Below are 26,432 nucleotides of genomic sequence, written 5' to 3'. Positions count from 1 at the left end.
TGCCCTCTCTACCAAGAGATGACTAGCTCCATGCCCTCTCTACCAAGAGATGTTTAGCTCCATGCCCTCTCTACCAAGAGATGACTAGCTCCATGCCCTCTCTACCAAGAGATGTCTAGCTCCATGCCCTCTCTACCAAGAGATGTCTAGCTCCATGCCCTCTCTACCAAGAGATGTCTAGCCCCATGCCCTCTCTACCAAGAGATGTCTAGCTCCATGCCCTCTCTACCAGATGTCTAGCTCCATGCCCTCTCTACCAAGAGATGTCTAGCTCCATGCCCTCTCTACCAAGAGATGTCTAGCTCCATGCCCTCTCTACCAAGAGATGACTAGCTCCATGCCCTCTCTACCAAGAGATGTCTAGCCCCATGCCCTATCTACCAAGAGATGTCTAGCTCCATGCCCTCTCTACCAAGAGATGACTAGCTCCATGCCCTCTCTACCAAGAGATGTCTAGCTCCATGCCCTCTCTACCAAGAGATGTCTAGCTCCATGCCCTCTCTACCAAGAGATGACTAGCTCCATGCCCTCTCTACCAAGAGATGACTAGCTCCATGCCCTCTCTACCAAGAGATGTCTAGCTCCATGCCCTCTCTACCAAGAGATGTCTAGCTCCATGCCCTCTCTACCAAGAGATGACTAGCTCCATGCCCTCTCTACCAAGAGATGTTTAGCTCCATGCCCCCTCTACCAAGAGATGACTAGCTCCATGCCCTCTCTACCAAGAGATGTCTAGCTCCATGCCCTCTCTACCAAGAGATGTTTAGCTCCATGCCCTCTCCACCAAGAGATGTCTAGCTCCATGCCCTCTCTACCAAGAGATGTCTAGCTCCATGCCCTCTCTACCAAGAGATGTCTAGCTCCATGCCCTCTCTACCAAGAGATGTCTAGCTCCATGCCCTCTCTACCAAGAGATGTCTAGCTCCATGCCCTCTCTACCAAGAGGTGGGGGTGTAACAGTAGGTCACATGGATGTCTCTAAGATGTCACACCAGTCACAGTAACCAGAATGCAGAGCTAATGGATCCTTCCATCTAAGAGCTATGGATAGTTTTGAAGTGTTCCTTCGTGCCAACTAGCTCCGAAAAGCAGTGCAGAGAGAGCACTCTATAAATGTTGACGAATGGTATCGTTATCTGTACTGTGTCAAATGCTCATTTTCTTTTATATATGCATATAGTAGTATATATGCATTATGTGTCCCCCTATACACTTTACACATCACAACACAAAAGTCAATCGATTTATCTAAACATTCAACTCAACACGTGGGGGACGGGATCCCTGTGGACACACACTTTACCTTTTCACTGGTTTTCAGATACTGGATGAGATTCTCAATCGCCTTCAGACGGATCTCCTGTTCGGGGTTGGCGATGTCCCAGAAGAAGTCGAGAAACTCACGATTCTGTTGAAGGATACCCTTTGCGTCTGTGACTTTCGGGCGCACTACTGGTTGTTCCTTCTCTATCTCCCCCATCTCGACGTGCATTGCCCCCGTGTTTATTATTAATCAGAGGCTTTTCAAACGGCCATGCTGTCTGACAACAACCCAGGAAGCTTCCGGAGAGGAACACGTGGGCACGTGGGTTACTGTGTACTTCCGGGTTGTTGTTGTTCTTCTTCATGTGAGATTTTTAGACATGCTTCAGGCACTGCTGCCCCCCATAGGAACTAGGTAGAAAAGACACCTGACCTGAATCTAGGTCAGTGGTTCTCAACAAGGGGTCTGTGTGGAAGGAGGTTTCTATGGGGGTAGATTTATATTTTTGATAGAAATCTACCCCCATAGGTTTCAGGGAGTCCCCAGACAATTTGGGAATAATATTATTTACTAGAAGACACAATTGTCTTCACTAGAAGTTGAGCCCAATAAGAGAATATAAGAGTGACTACTCTAATTATAGTTATCTCTCTCCATACCTACAGTATAGACAGTTAAAGATAATATGAATGAATGAAAACTTTATTTAACAGATTGCAGAATGGGTACAATACAGTACGGCTCAATACACACAATTGTTAAGGGGATGCAGACCAGAGAAAGACGTTTGTCTTGTTTACATCAGGGTCCCCCATTTTCAATTCATAGTGATATAAGATAAGATATTCCTTTATTGAACAAGGTAATAGTAGAAAGACATACATATAGGCAATACAATTATACTAAAGATAAAAAAAAAATAAGCAGTGTAAACAATATAATGAACTCTGGTGCAGATGAGGGTCTGTATGCAGAATCAGTTCTATTTTACGTTACAATAAATATGGGCAATATAACACTTCTGAATATGAATATATACTATGTGTAAGTAAAGTATACCGTATACACAGGTGCAGTATACATAAAGTAGGTACCCTAACTGCCGTTATATACGTCATACGTTGTAGTCTGTGCAGTTTAGGTGGTAAGAGTCAGGTACGAGTTCTGCTGCCGTTAGCTCTCCGGCTGCTGCCAGAGGTCCCTGCTCACTGCAGTTGTTGATGGTCACTGGTACAAAGGACTGGCCGAGGTTAGCTCCTCATAGAGGGGGTGGGAGGGGTTCTCCAGGATAGCGACAATGTGTATTTTTTTTTTTTTTACGTTTTATTCATTAATAAAGTTCCATTTACACGAGGGAATACAAGGGGGGGACAAATATTTAATAAAGATAATGTTGATAGCGGCCAGAAAAGCAATAACAAGACTGTGGTACAAAGAAGACCCACCGACAATAGCACAATGGGTAGGAATAGTGGAGGAGATACAGGATATGGAGAGGATAACACACATGCTGAGGTTACAGGAAGAGAAATTTGGAGAAAGTGGGAGGATTACAAGGGGAACGAAAACGACATCACAGAGGAAGAACCAAATGCATCACAAGAGGGCGAAGGGTAAAGGAGGAAAGAGGTTCAAGGAGGGTCTCTGAACCACTTTTGACTTAGTTAGCATTTTCTGATTTTATTTTGTATTTTTTTGGGTATTACAATTGTATTATATTTTTTGTACTTTATTATTTATGTCTGTTTAACAATGTTGTATTATGGGTTCCATTTTTGTGTAAGTGTTGTTTGTCTATAAATGTTAATAAAAATTTAAGTTTAAAAAAAATAAAAAAGTTCCATTTAATTCTATGGCTACAACACAAAGTGCCCTGAGGTCTTAGACTGTGTTTTAGTTAGATGTGATTCTACAGCTCAGAATCCATTCCACCTCTGCCATCATCTGTCATGTGAGTCATACATGCCACCAAGACCAGTGTCTGGGAGTAGAGAACTACTACATGTAGTTCAATTACTAGTTTAACTACATTTCACAGTAGTTTGGCTGTAAATTAAATACGTAGTAGCTAGTCGTTTCCTTAACAGGTACCACTACTGTCACCGTTATTTGCGTTGCCTCGGCAATTTGCAGATTTTCTGTCAAATACCATGCCCAACTTTGACAGAATCCTGAATGTTGGTGACTTTAATATCCATGTTTGTTGTCACTCTAAGCCGCTTGTGAATGAATTTATGCATCTGGTTGAATATTTTTATCTTGCACAGTTTACTACTGGCACCACTCACAAGCTGGGCCACAAAGTCAACCAAGTTTTATTGTTTGGTTTTCCTTTTTGCAATATGGAAATAATTGAGGCCCGTCTGTTGGATCATAATGCTGTTGTTTTTGATTCACCTACTAAATCTCCTCTCCCTGTACGTTGCTCTCACTTCATTAACGCTTCAGCTCCCAATGTTTTCCGAAACACTCATAGCTACTCCTAATACTAGTACCACATACTATAGTCTACCCATACAACTCTGTATAACATAGCAAACATAACATGTTCAACATATACCATATATAATATATATACATTTATATCTACAACATATATCTGTCTGAATATACCGGCATATAATTATTTTATATACCTACGTATATACCTGCATACAGTATAACTCTGTATGATAGCATGTACATTAATGCTGTATACATATATATCTATCCACATCTGTCTGTACATAGGCTACATATATAATATTTTGTACATGTCTGTAGATACTATATGTATATCTGTACATATCCCTTACCTACTCTTATTAGTTTCGCTGCTGGCCTTTATGACGTGCAGTACTACCATAGTATTTGTACCTGTATCACTGTAGTGAAAGTGAAAGGGTTAACCTTCTGTATTGTCGCAGTGAAAGGGTTAAGGAAGGTGGAACAGCCTCAGCCTAAAGGTTTGCCTCGTCTGAAGACGCCCTCAGAGCCCAGAGGAGGGAGTGCAGAACAGCAGAGTGAAGGTTGAAGGGCGATAAACATCAAATTTCCTTTGAGATTCTGAGGGACAGTCGTGATAAATGTCAGGAAGCAGTGGCGAGAGCAAAATATCTTTCCAACCTCATCCTGATTGATTGATTGAAAAGTTTATTAACAGATTGCAGAATGGGTACAGTACAGTACAGCTCAATACATACAATTGTTAAGGGGATGCAGACCAGAGAAAGACTTTCGTCTTGTTTACATCAGGGTCCCCCATTTTCAATTAATCATAACATATATGACATACAGATAGACAGTACTGCTACATCTATGACATATCAGATTTGCAAATACAGTACTGTTTGTGATACAAAAGTGTCCAGAAAAAGAGTGTATATACATTTGACGTAGAAACTGTACATTGGAGGAGGTTGGGTGGGTGGGGGCTGTACATTGGAGGTGGGGGTCCTATTCACTACCACCGTCATGTCCCCCAGTACAGCTTGCCTTACTTAAGATGATTCTTTACCTGAAACTAATAAGATGCAGTTGATTTTTTAAATCCTTAAATTGCTCACCATTTGAACAATGTTGAAACAACGTCGGACTATTATGCCCAACACCCAAGATACGGCCAACCATTAGGCCTTCGTTGACCATATTCACACGGTGGTCATTTTTCTCTTATGTAATGCTCAGGGCAAAATGGCCACCATGTGAATCAATATGGTCAATGGTGGGTGGGTCATGTTGCAGCTCCTTCAAACTGTCTTGACCTACGTTTTTGCATCCATTATAAAAACTACTTTGGACTCAATTAACACACAAAAATGACTCCAGACCCATTTAATGAAATAATTTGTGCTTTAAAGTTACAAGACAATTACAAAATAAGTCTTTACAAATCGAATACTCTTTAAATTAAAACACGCCATCAAGAGATTCTTAGCCTACTACAATCTTATCACAAAGCCGTTACATTCACTTAGGCAGTTTCTTTGTGAAGCACATTCAGTCTCTCATGGCAATGCTAGCCTATTAAAAAAAAGAAACAGCAAGCAGACCGGAGTCTAGGCCAACTCGTCTTGTCACAACGGGACGTGAACCTTTCATTCAACGCAAATGTAAATTCTGACTTTCCCTGAAGCTTTGAAGAAGCTGTTAAGAGATTCTTGAGTTGTAGGCTATTCACTGCATTGAAATCCCCATCTTGTTTCAACGCTGAAACACCATTGAAACTACAAAGACTGGACTTAAAGGAACACTCCCAACATTTGAGTAATAGCCTATACTTATTTGCCATCTTTCCCAGAGTCAGAAAAGAAGATTGATATCAGTTTAATCTCTGTGCGTCAGTTTTGGAGTTGTTGGAAGTTGCATTTCTTTACTTTTGTTGGAGCTAAGCTAGTTGCTCCCTACTGCTTCCAGTCATTGTGCTAAGCTAGGCTAGCATGCATCTGGGCCTCGCTCTGGGACTACTGGGGAAATGGCAAATAAGTGTATATTCAAAAATGTAGGAGTGTTCCTTTAAAAACGACATGATTTTGGGACGTTGTGTTTGGACGTCATGGTCCAATGACCAATGGGACTTCACCAATGTTTGTTGAGAATATGAAGACACCTAGTTTTAAGAGACTGACTTCATTATCCTACAATTAGTAATAAGTTATGTCATATAACTCTGCTAATCTGTACAAATAATACATTTTCTATTGCAGATTCAGAATTGCACACAATTCGTAAGCAATAACTTACAAAAAGCAACTTAATGTCTATATTATATACATGACAAAATAATACAATCACTGAGATTATGTTAACGTTTCAGTGTACATGCTAATCTGACAAAAACAACCTATATCAACCAATCAAGTAAAATATGACCACAGAAAGTATTTCGATAAACAAGGTCTTCTTAAAAAAGATAAACAAGGTTCCCAAAGACCACGGCTCAAGTAGTTTAGACTCAGCCGTGTCTTTCGGTCCACCAGTACGGTAGAAAAGAAAAAATACTTGGTGAGATATTTAATACTGTACTCTTCAACTGCTTCCAAGTAAAGCAGGATGTTGGGGCAGGACTATGCTGAAAGGGAGATTGTTTTGGAAGCAATTGTAATTTTTTGTTTTGAAACAACATTGGTCTAAAAAAAGACTGACTGTGTCGATTTCTGGCACCTGCTGGCTGCAAGCGGTACTGTCCCGGTGTTTTCAATACATTTCCCATGAGCCTCGTTGTTTCTGTGTGCTTTCTTGTTTTAATTCTTGGTGTCTCGGTGGGCGAGGCGGCTGTGTATTTGTTTCCCCCGTGTTCTGTGCGCGAAGAAACTATGGCTTCTCGTTGGTTCCAGGCAGACTGTACTTCTGGTATCGCGAGTAGCCTGAGTAAGCTGGTTACATAAACCAGACCCTTTGGTTACATTCACACTGCAGACAAAAGTGGCCGTGAATCTTTTTTTTTTTGCTCATATGTGACTCAGATCCGTTCTTTTCACGACAGTGTGAACAGCACAGATCATTATGGAGGCCAGAGCAGCGAAGGTGAGCACTGTGTTGAGTTTGCTCTGTACAGGAAGAAATACACAGTCACTCTCAACATGATTGACACCTTTTTGGGCCAGTGTTTGTTGAGCATTAAAAAAGGTCCAATCTGTAATTTATTTGACCAAATGAATGTTGGTTGTACGCATATAATGCAGCAAAGAGTTTGACATGTAAAATGGAGAATAAGCCTTTTGCAACTTTCAGAACTCGTCAAAACTTTAAATATTTGTCAATCGTCAGCAAATATCTACAAAGATCCCAAATGTAAACAATACTTTTGCAGCATCAAAATACATTAAACGCTCGCGCTTTGTTGCCACATACAGACCAGTCTATTCCTTGCATCAACAGTTCTGTCAGTAAACCTGAGAACGACAAGATCTCTCCAACACCATGGTATGGCTTTGATACACCCCCCCCCCCCAATAAAACCAATAGAGGCCTTGCACGGAATGTTTCTGCAGTTGTTTTTCTTCCAACATGGCTGCCTGTAACCATTGCTAACCACTTTCAAAAAGAAAATACCTGGGTTGGTAGAGTGGGTTAACTGGAAAAGCGTGATATTACTATTCTACTGTGACTTGTTTACAAGATCAAGTAATAAAAACATTCAATTATTACATTTCTGTCGATATATTTCTCAGATATCAACACATAGCACTGTCTCTTCCAACATGGAGGACAAACGGGCCTTCTAAAACACCTCCACAGGCCTCTACAGGGGCGCTCGTCTTCTTGGTGATTGTCAGATTGCTTCACAGTAATTTATCCAAACTAGTGTGTTCTTCATACCGATGTGTAAATGTGTGTCTGGGATTAAAGTAAAACACCATCAATGTTAACCTCATGGCATCAGTGACACTGGATTCAAAGTGTCATCTGTAATAAAGTCAATTATGTCAAATTACCAAACGGAAGCAAAAGTGTGTACATTTGGGCGTTTTTCCGGGTGTTCCAGTGTGGGCTGGGGCTCATACCACGTGCGTTTAAAATCTGACCTATGACCTTTCGGTGCATGTTATCCCCCTCCCTTTCCTGTCACCCGTCACTTAATATGCTATCTTATAAAGCGTAAAAGCTTACAAAATAATAATGGGGGGGAAAAACTACGCAATGTGCTTTTGCAAATATTATCACTGAAAGCAACGAGGGCGGCTCTGGGGATGAAGAGAGGGAGGATGAGAGGCGATGAGAGAGAGGATGAGAGGGACGATGAGAGAGAGGATGAGAGACGATGACAGGGAGGATGAGAGACGATGAGAGGGATGATGAGAGGGACGATGAGATGCGATGAGAGAGAGGATGAGAGGGACGATGACAGGGAGGATGACAGGGAGGATGAGAGAGACGATGAGAGAGAGGATGAGAGACGATGAGAGACGATGAGAGAGACGATGAGAGGGATGATGAGAGAAGGAGGGATGATCGAGACGATGAGAGGATGAGAGACGATGAGAGGGAGGATGAGAGAGAGGATGAGATGGATGAGAGGGGTGATGAGAGGGGTGATGAGAGAGAGGATGATATGGATGAGAGGGGTGATGAGAGGGGTGATGAGAGGGATGAGGGGTGCCTGTCATCGCAGCGAGGTCATGGTCAGGACAGAGTGGCGATCGCTGCAGACCCTCTTCAGCGGAGGCGCTCCCGAGAAGTCGTCCTCTTCCTGTCGACAGAATAACTTCAGTCAACTCACGGGGCCGTGCACACAATGTTCTTTTTCTTCCAACATGGCTGCTCTTTAACCATCGGTAACCACTGTGAGAGTGATATATATATACTCTACCTGAGCTGTGATTCAGGGTGATGTAATGTCTACCTGAGCTGTGATTCAGGGTGATGTAATGTCTACCTGAGCTGTGATTCAGGGTGATGTAATGTCTACCTGAGCTGTGATTCAGGGTGATGTAATGTCTACCTGAGCTGTGATTCAGGGTGATGTAATGTCTACCTGAGCTGTGATTCAGGGTGATGTAATGTCTACCTGAGCTGTGATTCAGGGGGCGATGTAATGTTTACCTGAGCTGTGATTCAGGGTGATGTAATGTTTACCTGAGCTGTGATTCAGGGCGATGTAATGTTTACCTGAGCTGTGATTCAGGGTGATATATACTCTACCTGAGCTGTGATTCAGGGTGATGTAATGTCTACCCGAGCTGTGATTCAGGGTGATGTAATGTCTACCTGAGCTGTGATTCAGGGTGATGTAATGTCTACCTGAGCAGTGATTCAGGGTGATGTAATGTTTACCTGAGCTGTGATTCAGGGTGATGTAATGTCTACCTGAGCAGTGATTCAGGGTGATGTAATGTTTACCTGAGCTGTGATTCAGGGTGATGTAATATCTACCTGAGCAGTGATTCAGGGTGATGTAATGTTTACCTGAGCTGTGATTCAGGGTGATGTAATGTCTACCTGAGCTGTGATTCAGGGTGATGTAATGTCTACCTGAGCTGTGATTCAGGGTGATGTAATGTCTACCTGAGCTGTGATTCAGGGTGATGTAATGTCTACCTGAGCTGTGATTCAGGGTGATGTAATGTTTACCTGAGCTGTGATTCAGGGTGATGTAATATCTACCTGAGCTGTGATTCAGGGTGATGTAATATCTACCTGAGCTGTGATTCAGGGTGATGTAATGTTTACCTGAGCTGTGATTCAGGGTGATGTAATATCTACCTGAGCTGTGATTCAGGGTGATGTAATATCTACCTGAGCTGTGATTCAGGGTGATGTAATGTTTACCTGAGCTGTGATTCAGGGTGATGTAATGTTTACCTGAGCTGTGATTCAGGGTGATGTAATTTCTACCTGAGCTGTGATTCAGGGTGATGTAATGTTTACCTCAGTTTTGACGGGCAGCAGCTCCTCTTTGATGAGTGTCGGAGGTTCATCAGCTAATTCACAGGCTAACGATGGCTCTGAAAACATAAACATGGGGATTTTAATGTGATAAGACTTCATTTCACTTCTTGAAAACTTTTTTTTTCCACAGAATTATACCATGTCATTTTTTAACCAATCCATAATATTCTAAGATTAACAAATCGTAAAAATGCACACACATTGTACCCTTCCTGCTGACTTGTCGTACAGAACTTGTAAGTCGCTTTGGATACCATTTCAAAAAGGTAAATGTAAATGTTAACCTTCTGTAGTGTGGTAGTAAAAGCGTTGACCCTTTGTAGTGTGGTAGTGAAAGGGTTAACCTTCTGTAGTGTGGTAGTGAAAGCGTTTACCTCTGATTTGGCTGACCTATTTCATAGGAGAAATCATTGTTGGGCTGTTGCAAAGAAGTCTGGCTTGGAGGTTGATTGGCGACATTTTCGCCAACAGCGTAATCGCTGCACTGCTGCCCTTAAAAAAGGCCAAAAGTGATTATTATTGGTCTCCGACTACAGATTGTCTGGACGATCCCAAGAGATTTAGGCAAACTATTAAAACTCTCTCTGCCAACCCCTGATCCTCAGAGCTGCCTCCCACTGTTGTAGTGACTCTATCCCTGTGTCAGATAAACCTGAGATGCTTAACTGTTTTAATAGGTATTTTATCGCATCTGGTTCTTTGTTCGACACAGTGGATAAAGGGACATCGCACATCGCTTCTGGCTGCTGATGTTATAGCTGACCCTGTGGCATATGTTTTTAATCTTTCCATTCAACAAAATGTTGTCCCTAACGTGTGGAAAACTGCCTTTGTTCTCCCTTTGCTGAAAGGGGGTGATCCTAAATTGTTGTACAATTACAGACCCATTTCTAAATGAGCTTGTTTAGCTAAGCTCCTCGAAAAGCTTGTTAATGATCAGCTTAAGGATTACTTGGGTTTGCACAACATATTATCCCCCCATCAGTCTGGTTTTAGGTCGAAACACCGTACCATCACTGCTGCTACAAAAGTAGTGAATGATATTGTGGAGGCGATGGATACCAAGAACTACTGAGCTGCTCTTTTTATAGACTTGTCTAAGGCTTTTGATACCATCGATCACGGTGTCTTGCACCAGCGTTTATTGGACGTTGGTTTATCAGACCATGCAGTTGGCTGGTTTACTAATTATCTCTCAAATTGCAAGCAATGTGTTCAGTTCAATAGTCTCTCCTCTAGCTTTCAGAATATCACAAATGGCGTGCCTCAAGGCTCTGTCCTAGGTCCTACCCTATTTACTATTTATATCAATGATGTGTCTCGTGATATAAATGCTTCAGTACATCTTTATGCTGATGACACTTTTATATAGTTGCTCACACACAGTTATCTCCGCTTTTGAATGTCTGCAGTCTGCTTTCAATGCCATTCAGTCTAACCTGCTTCGTCTTAGACTGGTGTTGAACGCAGACAAAACCAAGGTCATCTTTTCAAACAAAAAGAAGGTCCCAACAGTTCTTCCTGGCATTTCATCGGACCAAGGGACTTCTATTGAAGTTGTGTCCACCTATAAATGCGTAGGCCTTTGAATTGATGACAACCTTTCTTTTAAGTCCCATATTGACCACCTTTTTAAGAAATCAAAGTTAAAGATAGGCTTCTTTTTTAGAAATAAGTCGTGTTTTTCTTTTAATGCCAGGAAACGACTTGTTGTTGCCACCTTCTTGCCCGTTTTAGATTACGCCATTACGGTGATGTTCTGTACAAGGATGCATCTCAGCACTCTCTTCACTTGGTAGACGCTGTCTACCATGGGGCGTTGAGATTCATTACGGGTTACCATGGGGCGTTGAGATTCATTACTGGTTACCATGGGGCGTTGAGCTTCATTACTGGTTACCATGGGGCGTTGAGATTCATTACTGGTTACCATGGGGCGTTGAGCTTCATTACTGGTTGTAAGCCCCTTTTATACAATGGCATGCACATTTCTTGATTCTGATTGGCTGAAACAGTGAAGTTACCGGTTGTTATTTCGTATAACACACTCCACGTGACCCCAGAACCCGCCGCCCACAACCGAATTACTTTTTTGTCCCCGAATGAATCCGCCGTTCATTCTTTTCCGAATGAAACCAAGATGGCGGACAATAATCTTTATGAATGGATGTATTGATTTCGTCATAACGACTCATTCAAAAAAGATACAGTCACCTGGAATATGTTAGTTGTTTACACAATGTTGGATTATGTAATTGGTTTGTCATAACCCATTGTAAAACAAAATATAAATGGCGGGGGGGGGGGGGGGGGGGTTCTGAGGGGAGTGGCCACTGGCTGAGTTCTCTGTCTCGGGTGCCGGAGAGGAGAAGACAACATGAGAGATGACACGCATCTAAATCCATTGCGGGGTGAAAATTTGCCGCAAAACATTTATATCTTTGGAACCGTGTGTGTTAAACTGTATCTGAATCGGGAGATGATCTTCTCTCGTCACAATTGAAATTGTATTTCTCCGTCGTGCAAAAGCTGGCTGGCAGTCTCATTGAATAATATAAGTCTGTAAACGTATACAGCAGGAGAAGCCGTAGAAGGAAAAAAGACATGCCGACATTGACGAAAACGAACTTATCATTGTACATTTTGATCTATGTACATGTATGATGTTACCCCGAATATGTAAAGCCGTGGGCACAGACACGATTTACACCAATCATTGTTTAAGAAGCACAGTGAAGTTACCGGTTGTTATTTCGTATAACACACTCCACGTGACCCCAGAACCTCAATGTAAATAAACCATAATCACCCTACAAAAACAGTACTGTATTTGTAAATCTGGTATGTCATAAATGTATAGATGTAGCAGTACTGTCTATCTGTATGTCATGTATGTATGTCTGTAAACTTGTGCATAACGGAGTGTGGCTCTATAGCAGAGTCATTTTATATGAAGTTTGTTGTTAGATGGCATGCTTTGTAGCAACCTCCCTCTGCTTCAAAAGGACACGAAGCGATTTCACTGGATGTCCTGGACACAATGGAAGTATGGGTATATTCGTAACGAATAATTAAAAAAAGATAGTTAACTGGAATATGTTAGTTTTTTACACAATGTTGGATTATGTAATTGGTTCGTCATGACCCATTGTTAAAACAATAATACATCACAGGATTTATATGAAGTTTGTTGTTAGATGGCATGCTTTGAAGCAACCTCCCTCTGCTTCTAGACACGGAGGCAACTTTTATTTTTTTGACCTACTTTTTCTGCGGATGGTTGTGAATAAATCTCCATTATGCTTCAATTACTGTGTGTTTATTCTATAGCAATAAGGTCGGGTGAATTCGGCCATTGTATAAAAGTATTAACACTCGCAGAGAAACGATAAAGTTTACTCTTAATTTTGATATGTACACTCTATCCTTTCCTGATGTTCTAATTAACAAAGCCCCAGATGGTATTTCATTACACACAGGTCTTCAAAAAGGAGACAGACCGCAACTCGTTCCTACATTATTCTAGCTATCATGCTCCTGCATTAAAGAATAGTCTCCCCTTCAGCCAAATCCTACGTTATAGGAGAATTTGTGACACGGACGACAGATTTATTGCCCAAGCAGAAGTCCTCCGTGGTAGTTTCCATGACAGAGGCTATAGTGATGCATTGACACTTAAAGCCCTGAATAAAACCAAACAGATCGACAGAACCTCGTTGTTTTCCCACAAAAAGAAAAATGAAAACTCGGACAAAGTATCTTTTGTTTCTACTTATAGTCCCATCACGAGAGACATACGTAGCATTGTCAATAAATATTGGCACATTCTTCAGTCCGATCCCCTTACTGGGGCAGCGTTTCAGCACTCGCCTAATTATTTTTATAAACGACAAGCGAACCTTTCTAATCTTTTAGTCAAAACTGATTTTCCCATAAGGAAACCCACACATTTTATGTCCAACATCCCTGAGGGTAATTTCCCCTGTCAGGCCTGTGTACAAGGCCAAGGCATGATTAAAGATAGATTCTATACACACCCAAAAACAGGCAAGCGTATACCTGTTAAAGGGCGTATTACTTGTAATTCCTCAAAAGATTTCTTATGTGGGTAAAACAACTAGAGCTTTTAAATCTAGAATCAGTGAACATAAATGTTCAGTCATCTGTAGCTCGACATTTTTCTAAATGCAAACATGCCATCAACGATCTGAAATATGGGACTCGAGTTAGTCAACAGGCCCTCTAGAGGGGGTGACAGGCATAAGCTGCTATTGCAACGTGAATGTTATTATATCCATTTGTTCAATTGCATTGAACCAAGGGGAATGAATGAAGATAACGTGTTAACCTGTTTCCTATAATAAGTGACTTTTACCATCATTATTTTTCATTATTATTATTATTATTATTATTATTGTCATTGTTTTTACGAATGAGGAAATGTTTTCCTTCTGTTTTTTCTTCTGTTTTTGCTGCTCTTAAGATAATTTTTGGTTTGCAAATATTGCAATGGGCTCATTTATTTAGCCCTATTAGCTATGGTGAAGATGTATTTTGTTTCTGGTAATATTTGTATTTTAATTTTTTTTTATCCACTTTTTTCTCCCATTTTCTATTTTTCTCCCATCCAATTCAACCCTCCCCTGTCTCGAACGCTGTTTCTTGCCTCCCACAAGCCGGCTGCAATGTGGACTAAGTCATACATAGCACGAGTCCCCTCCGATACTCGAGGTAACAGCAGTCGCATCTTTTCATCTGCGCGGCGCGATCTTTCAGCGTCAGGGGTCTGCGCTTTGGAGGGGCGCCGCCCCCATCGCTTCCTGATTCTACTGCGCAGGCGCACCATCCGACCTGTAGGAGTCGTTGTCCACAACACCCGATCCCCACCCATCAGTTTCCCACCCCCTAATACTGCCAATGTGTATTAGTACGGACGACCAGCTAAACTGAAAGCAATGTGGAGCGCTGGGCTCGAACAGGCGAACCCAGCGTCTCCAGTATTCGTGGTGAGCGCCACGTAGCCGCCTAATTTTTGTATTTTGGAATTGACTTCATATTATAATGAAAGTTGACCAGTAATCCCAGGGAATTGACTTCATATTATAATGTCCTTCCTAGGGTCAAAGTTGACCAGTAATCCCAGGCATACCTGTTTTTGATGTCACTTCCTGCCCACCTTGTATTGTACCACTTCCCGCATTTCATTGTATACTTGTATGCCGTGACAAATAAAACTCTTGACTTGACTTGTATATAGCCACCATTTTTCCAAACTAATATTGCTAGCCATTAACACTGAAGAAGGAACACTTGTTCTGAAACATGTCTGTATCCGGCTGCGATTAAAATGTTCTAAACCTGAGAGTGCTGGTCCAGCTTCCTGCTGTTTTCCTACATAAAAGTATTACACCACTTGAAGTCATGTGTTATACAAATTAGATCACGTCTATGGGGGTCTAACGACCCTCGGCTGCGCCTCGGGCCTAACAACCACCCATAGGCGTGATCTAATTTGTGTAACACACTCCGTCGCGTGATGTAATGGTTAAACACATCATTGTACCCTCTACTCACTTCTAGGTTGGACATCTCTACACTGGAGTAGGACTCTCCACTGGTACTGCTTCATGTATAAATCTCTCCTCCGTCTGTTCCCTTCTTACCCGTCGTCCCTCATGGTGCAGAAACAGAGTTGTTTTGGCCTGCAGTCACAGGATCTTTTAACTCTCTCTGTACCGTTTGCCCGCACAGAACTCGGAAAAACAGCCTTTTCCTATTCTGCCCCATCTACGTGGAACTTATTGCAAAAGGAACTGAGGTTCCCAAACCTAATTCCCATTGGGGATTTTAAACTTCTTTCACGGAATATTGAGAGGGCATCCATGGGGGCCTGTTCTTGTTCTTGCTCTTAATTAAATGTTTTGTTGAGTTACTTGTCTTGTATCTGTCTGGTACTTGTTTTATGCATTTGTTGTGTTTGTTTGGTGGATCAGGTCGCTCTTGTAAATGAGACTGTGTCTCAATGAGATTTTAACCTATAGTGTGGTAGTGAAAGGGTTAACCCTTTGTAGTGTGGTAGTGAAAGCGTTGACCCTTTGTAGTGTGCTAGTGAAAGCGTAAAGTATTTGAGTTAAAAACGACTTTTCCACCACTGCTATGAAGACAAGAAAGACGGCGTGTGGACAGACGGAAGACGAGGGACACGTCTCACCCTCCATGGCCTCCTGTCCCAGCATGGGAGGCTGCGACTGTACTGGGCTGACCGGCTCACTGGGCTGAGGGCTGGAACTGCTGCTGTAGGGCTTAGCCTGGTAGATGTCTGACACGGAACTCTGGTTACTGGTCTCATCTGAGGACAAACACGGAACAGGTACTGTGAGGAAAGCTTTGAATGCAATGGTTACTATACGGCTTTAAATACTACCACTTTTGCTACTAAATACAGAAGCATTCATTCAGTAACTGGTGGGTTCAAATAAATGGTTAACTGGTTGGTAGTGAAAGGGTTAACCTTCTCTAGTGTGGTAGTGAAAGGGTTAACCTTCTGTAGAGTGGTGGTGAAAGGGTTAACCTTCTGTCGTGTGGTAGTTAAAGGATTAACCCTTTGTAGTGTGGTAGTGAAAGGGTTGACCTTCTGTAGTGTGGTAGTGAAAGAAAAGCATACAATGGTTACTATACTGCTTTAAATACTACCACGTTTGCTACTAAATACAGTGGTACCACCATTACTACAAATAGCGACCTCTAGGCAAAAGAGCCCCACTTGGTATTCCACTTTGTTTACACCTTTTTGTTTTGGTCTGATGTGTGGGTTGGAGTTGAGTGCTACTTCTGGCCACACCTCAGGCTCTGCCAAGAGGGGTCTGGAGAATTTCACACTATAATAATAAGTTACTAAGTTATATCTCAGCTAACGTTAATCTAAGTCAGCGGTTCCCAAACTTTTTTGGCCGTGCACCCCCTGTCACCTCCCGACCTAGCTGACGCACCCCCCAATGGGTTTCTGTTAGAAAAAATTGTTGCTGGTCTCCGTGCACAGATTTTATTTTTTATTTTATCTCTTCCCACGGCGACTATGGATAGGGAATTTCTTTATTTAATTAAAATGTTCACGACAACATGGATGCATGTACTCTGCCAGCATGTTTAATATCCATAATACTAAAGGTTTGACTAAGATTTTTATGAAATTTTATTGTAAAAAAAATAAATAAAAAATTATTTGTATTTACCACCCTTAGCCTTTTCATGTCACGCACCACCTAGAGGGCGCTAGTTTGGGAACCACTGATCTAGGCCTTTCAGGCCGGGACCCAGAAAATAAGGCGTCAGAGAGCCGCGGCCCAATGCACATCGTCAGGCTTTTCTTTTTTTTGCCAAATATCACTTCAATCCTATTAAGTTAGTTCAAGTTAGTTATTCATTTATATGTGCTATTTATGAGAGGGCTAACTTGTTGCAAAATAATAATGATAAATAATAATAGCCTCATTAAAATACTATTGTTGCTTCGGTTGTTTTCAGCATTTTATGTGCATAATCTGTTATTTAGTTTGAAATGTTCGTTGAAATAAGTACATTTTTCATTTTTGTTTATTTATTAAGTTAATATAAAACCATATAGTCACATTTTAGAATACAATAGAATAGAATTTTAGAATACAACTAGAAACACTGTCCTGGCCTGCTTCTAAGTTCAGTGGCCTGAAATCTTTTATTTTTTTTGGAAATAATCTCGCGGCCCACCGACTTTGGGAACCACTGATCTAGGTAATAGTAGGGGTGTGTGTGTGTGTGTGTGTGGTGTGTGGTGTGTGGTGTGTGGTGTGTGTGTGGTGATGACCATGTGTGATACAGCCCTACCATGGAAGTCCAGCAGGGCAGACTGTGTGTTTTCTGATGGAGGGGCAGTGAAGTCGTTCAGCTGCTCCATGACCTTCTTCTCTTTCTGTTCAAGGCATAGCAGCAGGTCAAATCAACAGCCGGGTTAAAGGGGGAATGCCACCCATTTTAAGAATGACCATTATGTTCTTCCTGCTGTGCCCCAGGACAGCTCAGACGGTATTTGTGAACATGCAACACTCTCTCTCCTAAAGCTAGAAATCAGAGAGAGAGAGAGAGAGAGAGAGAGAGAACACACCAATCGGTGATGTCTCTGGGATGTTAGATCTGGGGCTGCTCCATAGACAATGAATGGGGCTCTGTACTTACAATGGCATATGGCCATACAATGTTTATGTGAGCTCTTAGATTAGATTCACATTTATTTTGTCATTATACAGCACAAGTACAGTCCAACGAAAAGAAGTTTGGCATCTGGTTGGATCCCAAACATCATTTCATTGTACTGTATTATCACAATACCGGTATATGTTTATCTAATCTAATAGCTCACATAAACATCTTGCACCCAAATTAGGTTTATATTCTAGCATTGGTAGGTCTGAACCAGAATTAAAACCTAACTTGGGTGCAAGAGCTCACACAAACAGTATATGACTTCACAAGGCCAGAGGCCCATTAGAAACATAATAGAAAACGAATAATGAATTACTGTGGTAACAACTAATGTGGATCCTAAATAAACTAAACTAAACTAAACCTCCTTGGTGTCCATCACAGGGCCACCATTAGTAACACAATAGAAAACGAATAATGAACGGTTACTTCACCTCCTTGGTTTGATTGATTGATTGAAAACTTTATGAACAGATTGCAGAATGGGTACAATACAATACAGTAGGGGCCGGCTCAATACAAACAATTGTTAAGAGGATGCAGACCAGAGAAAGACTTTCGACTTGTTTACGTCAGGGTCCCCCATCACAGGGACCCATTAGAAACACAATAGAAAACTAATAATGAATGGTTACGTCACCTCCTTGGTGTCCATCACAGGGACCCATTTGTAAATCCTCAACGATGTGTCTCCAACAGTCACCCATTTCTTCTCCCTGCATCAAAATCAAGTTGTCGTTAAGTTAAATTAACACATGTTGTTCATCCATTACTAGGGAGACAGACACTAGATATATTTGTATATACTGTACAGTCTTCATACTTGTTCATACTTCACTGCTCATTCTTTTTGCACATTACTGCTCAATTGCACAACCCTTTTTATTCTAATGTATGTTTATACTCGAACACATCGTGCACAGCCCTGGCCTATTTCTTTTAATTTTTTGTATCCACTTTTTCTCCTTATTTTTCTATTTTTCTCCCATCCCAATTTCGCCTCGCCAATTCTCCCTTCAATTCTCCCCTGCCCCGTCTCGAACGTTGCTAGACTATGCCTCCCACTGGTCGGCTGCAGTGAGGACCAAGCCTTGCATCACGTGTCCCCTCCGGTACACGAGGAGGCAGCTGTCGAATCTTTTCACCTGTACAGCGCGATCTCTCAGTGGCGAGGAGTAACGCGTGGGAGGGACACGCCGCCCCCGTTACTTCCTGCTTCCGCCGCACCGGCGTCACCAAACCGACCTGTAGGAGTCGCTGTCCACAACGTCCAATCCCCACCCACCGGCTTTCCCACCCTCTTAACACTTGCCAATTGTGTTAGTATGAACGACCGGCCAGCCGGTAGCAACGCCGAGAGCTGGGCCCGAACCCAGCGTCTCCTGCGTTAGTGGCGAGCGCCTTGCCCACTGCGCCAATCAGCCGCCCACAATAAAGACCTTTCTGATTCCGATACAACCTTTTCACTGTATTGTCACAGCAGAGCCGTCCCTAGTCTTTCGGGGACCCTAGGCAGACAAATAATTTGGGGACCCTTCCACTTTTTCTTACATCAGATCTCCACACGAATGAATGATTAGATTAATTGTATTGTCATTGCACAAGTACGAAGCTATAAGCTTAGTGATGCACCGATGTGAAAATTGTGGCCGATACCGATAACCGATATTAATATTGCTGTTCTGGCCGATACCGATATTTACCGATGTCGATATCTCTGTATAGAAAACACTTTTTATGATAATCAAATAGAGCTATTTTCCAAAATGCATAATTTTTTTTACTTTTGTAACTTATTTTCAGAAATGACTGATATTTTGAAACTATTTAAGGCCAAAACATGTAAAAAGAAGATTTTTTTTTTTTTTTAAATATCGGTCCTATCTTGATATCGGACCGATACCGATGTGTAAAAAAAACTGCCATATCGGCCGATATATCGTGCATCACTATGGGACTTAACTATGTACAGATACCGAGATGTCACACCATGTTACCTGTTACCTGTTTATTGCACAATGTTGTTTTTTATTGGATTCTATTATATGTTGTACCACTGTATTGCACATCGTTGCGGGCAAGACCACCCGCATTTCATTGTATACTTGTATGCCGTGACAATTAAAACTCTTGACTTGACTTGACTTCAGAATGACCAAAGCAGACATATGAAGGGGACGGAGGTTGTGTCTCCAGCTTAAAACTCCTGGGTTTCCACATCTCCGAGGACCTCTCTTTGACCCTCAACGCCTTGACCCTGGTCAAGAAAAGCTCTTCTTCCTTTCAAGTGTAATCTACTTACTACTATCTCTACTTATGTTGTACTTAGTACCGTCTACTCATGTAATCTACTTACTTGAAACCTACATTGTCCGCATGGTGGTTTAAACTGACGCCCGTGTCAAGCGAGCAGCAAAATAAAAGTCCTCAAGTCAAAGTCTATTGGATGCATTTTCATCAACAAGAAAGTATAAAAGTGCAATAAATACACAGATTATAGAGTGTAGAGTTGTTGTTGTTTCTTTTTTAGATAATTGATTGATTGAAAAGTTTATTAACAGATTGCAGAATGGGTACAGTACAGTTCAATACATACAATTGTTAAGGGGATGCAGACCAGAGAAAGACTTTCGTCTTGTTTACATCAGGGTCTCCCATTTTCAATTCATCATAACATATATGACATACATGACATACAGATAGACAGTACTGCTACATCTATACATTTATGACATATCAGATTTGCAAATACAGTACCGTTTGTAATACAAAAGTGTCCAGAAAAAGAGTATATACATTTGACGTAGAAACTGTACATTGGAGGAGGTTGGGTGGGGGCTGTACATTGGAGGTGGGGGGGGGGTAAACTGATAAAACATCAAAACTGATTTAAAGGCTTCCAAGAGTAAGTAACATTGGTCTTACTCAGCAAATGCAATTGCCTGTGAACTTATGTCGAACAACGGTTTGTATGACATAATTGACATTGATCTAGATTTTTCTACAGAGCTTTGGCCATGTTTACTGACCTCCTCATTCCTGAATAAGGAGCATTTATCAGGTATTTCAATGCATTTCTTTGTCTGGTCTGTCAAGGTTAAAAACGCAAAGTTCCTCTAACTCAAATAATTGGTATAATTTTAACAAAACAAAACAAAAACATTATTGTGCTTTACTTTGAAGGTAGAATTGCCTTCAAAGGAGAAGTGAAACTGCTACCAGTACTGCTGCCGTGATGGAGATAAAATGTACCACTTCCGTGATGATTTTGGTTCTAGTCAGTGAAGTCCCGCCTTTTATTGCTATTTATGTCCTTATACTGTTTTTTTTTTAAAGAATTTGCCCAATATATTTGTTTGAACATTTCTGTCCAATTTTCATTACTATACAAAGATGTACTGTTGTTTGGTTTAGAGTTCAGAGCAAAAACAGTGTCATGTTATACATCTTTTATTATCTGTACATTTGATAGAAAACCTTTATTTAAATAGTTTATAGATTAAATGCAACAATACATAGTATACTAACTATTCAGTGTGGTCTACAAACCCCAAAGCCTTAAAGATATGGTCAAATGAAAATGTTTTTCAATCTTGTTCCATTTTTTTTAACAGAATGCAGTTGATGCAACATTACCCGAACTGTTGTTAAAATGATGACTAAAGCCCAGAATCAAACCAATTCAGATTCCAATCTTCTTCCCTGAAGATATTACATAATATACACAGTTACACACGGGTTACTCTGATTGGCCCATCACTCAGTCACATTTAGCTGCTTTGGTCAATTCCCCAAAGGTTGTCACAGGAAACCATTTGGGCCTTTGAAACACCCATAGGTTCTTGAGGGAACCCATCGGATCTTAAAGGAACACTCCCAACATTTTGGGAAATTATCTTATTTGTCATCTACTCTGGAGTTAGACAAGAAGATGCATACCTTTTTCTTCTCTGTGCATGCAGTAGGAGTAGGAAGACGTTGGGAACTAGGCTAATGGAGGAACCTACTTCCAGTGACTGACGCTAAGGTAGGCTAAAGGTGCGTGTCTTCCTACTCCTACTGCATGCACAGAGAAGAAAAAGGTATGTATCTTAACACTCCAACATTTTGGGAACCCTGGAGTTAGACAAGAAGATGCATACCTTTTTCTTCTCTGTGCATGCAGTAGGAGTGGGAAGACGTTGGGAACCAGGCTAATGGAGGAACCTACTTCCAGTGACTGACGCTAAGGTAGGCTAAAGGTGCGTGTCTTCCTACTCCTACTGCATGCACAGAGAAGAAAAAAGGTATGCATCTTCTTGTCTAACTCCAGGGTAGATGGCAAATAAGCTAATTTCCCAAAATGTTGGAGTTTTCCTTTAAGGGAACAGAGGGGTTCAGAGAGGCTGTGCTCAGAGCAGGGGGTGCACCGAATAACAAATCAAATGATGCATCTGAAGCCGAAAGATTATACTGATGACATTATTAACAGTCCACAATAAGCAGTGTATATGCCTGAATTAAAACATCATTGTACTGCATCTTTAAAAACTCTTAATGTGTAAATTGTATATCTGAACTACTGAACCTTTTTCTTTCATTATCATTGATTTAGGCTACATTTAGTCTTGACATAATGCAAATAGTGTTTATGCAATGCCGATGCAGTAAATAAATAAATACAAAAGATGAATATAAAGATGAATTCATTCATTATAAAAAATTAAAAGTATGAAACCACTTCCTGGAAAGTAACCTAGCTAATAAGCTTACTCAATAAAACCCCTGGAGGAAGACACAGTAGACATCCGGTGATTTTAAGATGACTAAAAGGGTAGCCAACATGCCCACTAATTAAACCATCAAAAAGTTAAGAATATTGAACCTCCGTACTGAAAAGACTAGTATTACTGCGGGCGTTTTCAGACATACATGACAACTGTTTAGCAGGCTGTGACGTACAGGCACAGTGACGCGTAGGAGTGTGGCTAATCTCCTGTGCTCATTGGCTGCATCACCCGCCCATCACTGTCAAAAAGGCGAGCTACTTTCTGTAAGCTATGTGTGTGTGAGGTACTTTAAAGATATGTCCCACTCACCATCTCCTAACCCTTTCAATGGCCGCCATAACCTTCTTGAAGTCATCTTTTGCACGGCTTCGGGTCTCCGCTCGAACTGAACGCCCGGACATGTTTGTTTGGGTGAAATAGTTTTGGTTTTTTTTTGAGCTCGCGAGTCGTTGTTATCGTTTCCAACCGAGAGAGGCTTTTTGGACTTTAGCTGCTGCTGTTAAGAACTCCGAATCTCGCGAGCGTTCACTCACGTCCACTCACAGCACGCGCCCCTCCACTCGATCGACGTGTGTTTGCATACAGTTGCCACCCGGGGGCGCACTATAGCTACGTGACACATGGATACAGTCGTCAGCAGACAGGGGCGGCACGTCATAGCCGGTACTACCTAGAATCTTATTTGTCATCCCCCACGTGGTGGGTCTCGTGACGCTAACATGAAGTGAAGTTACATGTATATTTGCATGAATGAATGAATGAAAACTTTATTAACAGATTGCAGAATGGGTACAGTGCAGTACAGCTCAATACATACAATTGTTAAGGGGATGCAGACCAGAGAAATACTTTCGTCTTGTTTCCACCAGGGTCCCCCATTTCCAATTCATCGCATATCATATATGTCACAAATGTAACAGTACTATATACCTGTGTATGTCATGACTCATGTATGTGACTGTCCCTATGCCATAAATGGCATGATGTCACATAATATATGACATAATATATGTTGTGTATGTCATAAATGTCACTAGAATTGAAAATGGGGGACCCTGATGTAAACAAGTCTTTCTCTGGTCTGCATCCCCTTAACAATTGTGTGTATTGAGCTGTACTGTACTGTACCCATTCTGCAATCTGTTAAATAAAAATGTCATTCATCATCCCTTGAGAAATGTTCTATTTCTTTTTTCTCTCTCTCAATTTAATTATTAAATTAAAGTATTAAATTGAGAAAAAGGTCGGACGGAAAAGAACCGTTTTAAAACATGGCTTGAGCAGGTTGATTTATGTGTAGGCCTACTATGCGAGTGTTGATTGAAGTGAAAATGTGTGTTGGAAAATATAAATATTATATAGAAATCTATCCTTTCTACGGATGATGATTTATAATTTCCTTGACACCTCATGAACTGGAATCGAATACAGTACCTTCATTTACCATAGTGCTCGAGTATTAAATCCAAATAACATTTTAATTTCAAAATTCCATACTTTGTATAGACAAAGTAAACAGTGGAGATTCTTATGCAAACAACATTTCTCTGTTATTAGTGTAGAAGGGTGGATTATCCCTGCTTATGGGAGTAGTTATACACAGCCACCTGGTAGCGGGATACAGTAGATTTCAATCTATCTGAACCCCCGTCTTTGGGCCCGGAATGTCGTTCTGGAGGGCGGGCAGCAGGAGCGGATGGGGCCCAGGATTTACTAACCTGGGGGGTGGTACTCTGGTCTTCCTCGCCTTCCAGGGCGGTCAGCAGTAGCTCCCCACACACTCTCACTTCCCCCAGTACCTCCGTTAGCCCTCCCACACCCGGTGACTGTTAGTTCAATAAAGATATTGGGCTTCCCTCAAAGCAGTACCCTTCCTTGACCACCTGTAGAGACCCTTAGTAATATGCTGCGAATGGGGTGGAAGGGTTAAATAAATATACGACAGTCATATATATTTACACTGTCAACAAGGTTAGAATATGGGCTCATAAATAGACACTCACACCGTGCTCCCATCTACGTCTCCTTTATGTAAGTCTGGTCAATTAGCAAGTTACAATTTAGACTTTATGTGGTTCATATGGCATATATTCACATTAGGCACCGGGTGCTCTCACTTGCATTATAGGGGAACGCTATTCCCAACATAGGCACCTAGTGCTCAATACATTATTACAAAACCCCACTTGGATTAGGGGAAGACCCAGGCACATGTTAAGGAGTTCAATGGGAATTCAAGAACGTCACACAGTTATCACAATACAAAAGAAATAAGTTACATGTGGGCCCACATTACCAAATAAAAACCTACACTAAAGCCGGCTTATAATGGTTGGGGTACCCCTAGACACTGGTCGTTAGCGTTCGCTCGATTGGATACGGTTTTGGGCACACGAAGTACCGCTGTACTTAACCAAGATGGCGGATCCACTCTCACCACCCCTCGTCCGGGTGACAAGATGGCATCGGGCGATCCCGCAAGCACAGCCAGCGGGCTGGGGTAGGCAGCATGGGCAGTGGTGGAACTGGAGGAGCGTGCGGTGTTGTGGCGACCTCTGCTGGAGGAAGGGGTGTCCTCTGCTGCGTTGATGAGACGTCCACTGCGGGACTGCTGACTGGGCTGGCGTGCTCTAAACTGTTGGCTACCTTAAACACAGCTAAACTGTGGGTCTTAGTGAACCCTCCTGCTATCGTCTGTACTACTAACGCTGTATGCACCACCGGTCTTCAGCGACGCTCGCCTGGTGATATACTTGAATCACTATAGCCGTTAGCAGCATGCTAATACACCGCTCACACTTCTGGGATAACACGTCATCTATGGACGTTGGTTCTTCTTTCAGTATCGCTTACTCGCACACTTCACTATTGCTTGTACTTCTAGGATAACCCGTGTTATAGCAAGTACTCTTTATCACCCGTTGCTCTTCAACGGGACTCTTCAAACGGGGCTCATCCAGAGCACACGCCCGTTCACGACCGCTCACGTCCGAGTTCACTGTCAAAGAGGACTTCCTTCTGTTCCGCCCTCCAGGTAATCATCTCTCACTCGCTGCTCCTCTCTCCTCCGCTCCACCTGTCACCACTGCCCCCTGCTGGCGACCGCAACTGGTCCCACTATAGGACAACTCAAGGCAGGGAGAAAGATGCTTCAATGTCATGTTAATGGTCCATATCGAAGCCGGAGAAAGAGCACCTCGCATCATTAGTCCGGGCGAGATATCAAAAAGGAACACTGTTTATCACACTTTATACACACAGGGGAAGTAACAAGTTAGTCAGCACTTCTGAATACTTAGCAGAATATTCAGGATGCTACATTAGGACTTCATAATTTCACACACACTTGTACAATATCCATTTTTAAGAGCATCTTGCATAGAACTCCCAAATAAATGCCTCCCGAAATAACTTTGTAGCACCAAAAAGTTTATTCCGTTTTCATTGATGGTCCTGTACTTCCGTTTAGACACTTAAGGATAGGAGGCATATCTTGTCCAGCCTAGTGCGCCCAGCAATCACAGCGCTCCGGCATGTCACAATGCGGAAGAAAATGAGTACGCCATTTTGATGCAACACTGATCTCTGTGATGTTTACACGTTTATTAAAATGTTTATTAGCAACGCCGAGCTTTCAAACCATACCGTATTTTTGTGTGAAACCCTTGTGCAACTGCGAGTACCTTTGAAATTTCTCTGCGATACTTGTATAATGAACCGTTCGTCCAAAACCAGTCATGGTGAACATTGCTTGGGTTCCTATTGACGAGCAAGTGACTGTTTTAACGGCC

At 41.8% G+C, this 26,432-nt stretch overlaps 2 protein-coding genes across 7 annotated transcripts in view; both read right to left on the bottom strand.

Annotated features, from left to right (window-relative positions):
- Positions 1-1,551, bottom strand: part of mybbp1a (MYB binding protein (P160) 1a) — a 47,851-nt gene extending 46,300 nt beyond the window's left edge. For all 4 annotated transcript variants that reach the window (XR_014620034.1, XR_014620035.1, XR_014620036.1 and 1 more), the window contains exon 1: positions 1,304-1,551. Coding sequence is in view for 1 of the 4 variants with exons in the window: in XM_084320729.1 (XP_084176855.1) it covers positions 1,304-1,492 (189 nt within the window). In the remaining 3 variants the exon portion in view is untranslated. The remainder of the gene's footprint in view (positions 1-1,303) is intronic.
- A 3,525-nt stretch (positions 1,552-5,076) lies between these two features.
- bcl7ba (BAF chromatin remodeling complex subunit BCL7B a) lies at positions 5,077-23,098 on the bottom strand. Of its 3 annotated transcripts, none has more exons than XM_084319957.1 (6): positions 22,951-23,098; positions 18,513-18,588; positions 17,498-17,582; positions 15,846-15,983; positions 9,614-9,690; positions 5,077-8,435 (listed from the first exon to the last, which is right to left on the bottom strand). In XM_084319957.1, the coding sequence occupies exons 1-6, from the start codon at positions 23,040-23,042 to the stop codon at positions 8,349-8,351; spliced, it is 555 nt and encodes a 184-aa protein (XP_084176083.1). In that variant the 5' UTR covers positions 23,043-23,098; the 3' UTR covers positions 5,077-8,348. The 3 variants fall into 3 exon arrangements, with proteins under 3 accessions (XP_084176083.1, XP_084176084.1, XP_084176085.1); XM_084319958.1 differs by lacking the exon at positions 22,951-23,098 and adding an exon at positions 22,625-22,749; XM_084319959.1 differs by lacking the exons at positions 18,513-18,588; positions 22,951-23,098 and adding an exon at positions 18,237-18,252.
- Between the last annotated feature and the right edge of the window lie 3,334 nt (positions 23,099-26,432).

The sequence above is a fragment of the Notolepis coatsorum genome (assembly GCF_963971535.1).
Source record: "Notolepis coatsorum genome assembly, chromosome: 8".
NCBI lineage: Eukaryota > Metazoa > Chordata > Actinopteri > Aulopiformes > Paralepididae > Notolepis > Notolepis coatsorum.
This window is presented reverse-complemented; position numbering and strand designations above follow the sequence as displayed.

What these genes read in the sequence shown, in the direction of transcription:
- bcl7ba (XM_084319957.1), bottom strand. Translation starts at nt 23,042, where the DNA reads ATGTCCGGGCGTTCAGTTCGAGCGGAGACCCGAAGCCGTGCAAAAGAT. An exon ending in CTGTGATGGACACCAAGGAG is followed by an intron (nt 17,583 to 18,512) that starts GTGACGTAACCA and finishes TGCCTTGAACAG; the next exon opens with AAAGAGAAGAAGGTCATGGA. An exon ending in GGGACAGGAGGCCATGGAGG is followed by an intron (nt 9,691 to 15,845) that starts GTGAGACGTGTC and finishes TTATGTTTTCAG; the next exon opens with AGCCATCGTTAGCCTGTGAA.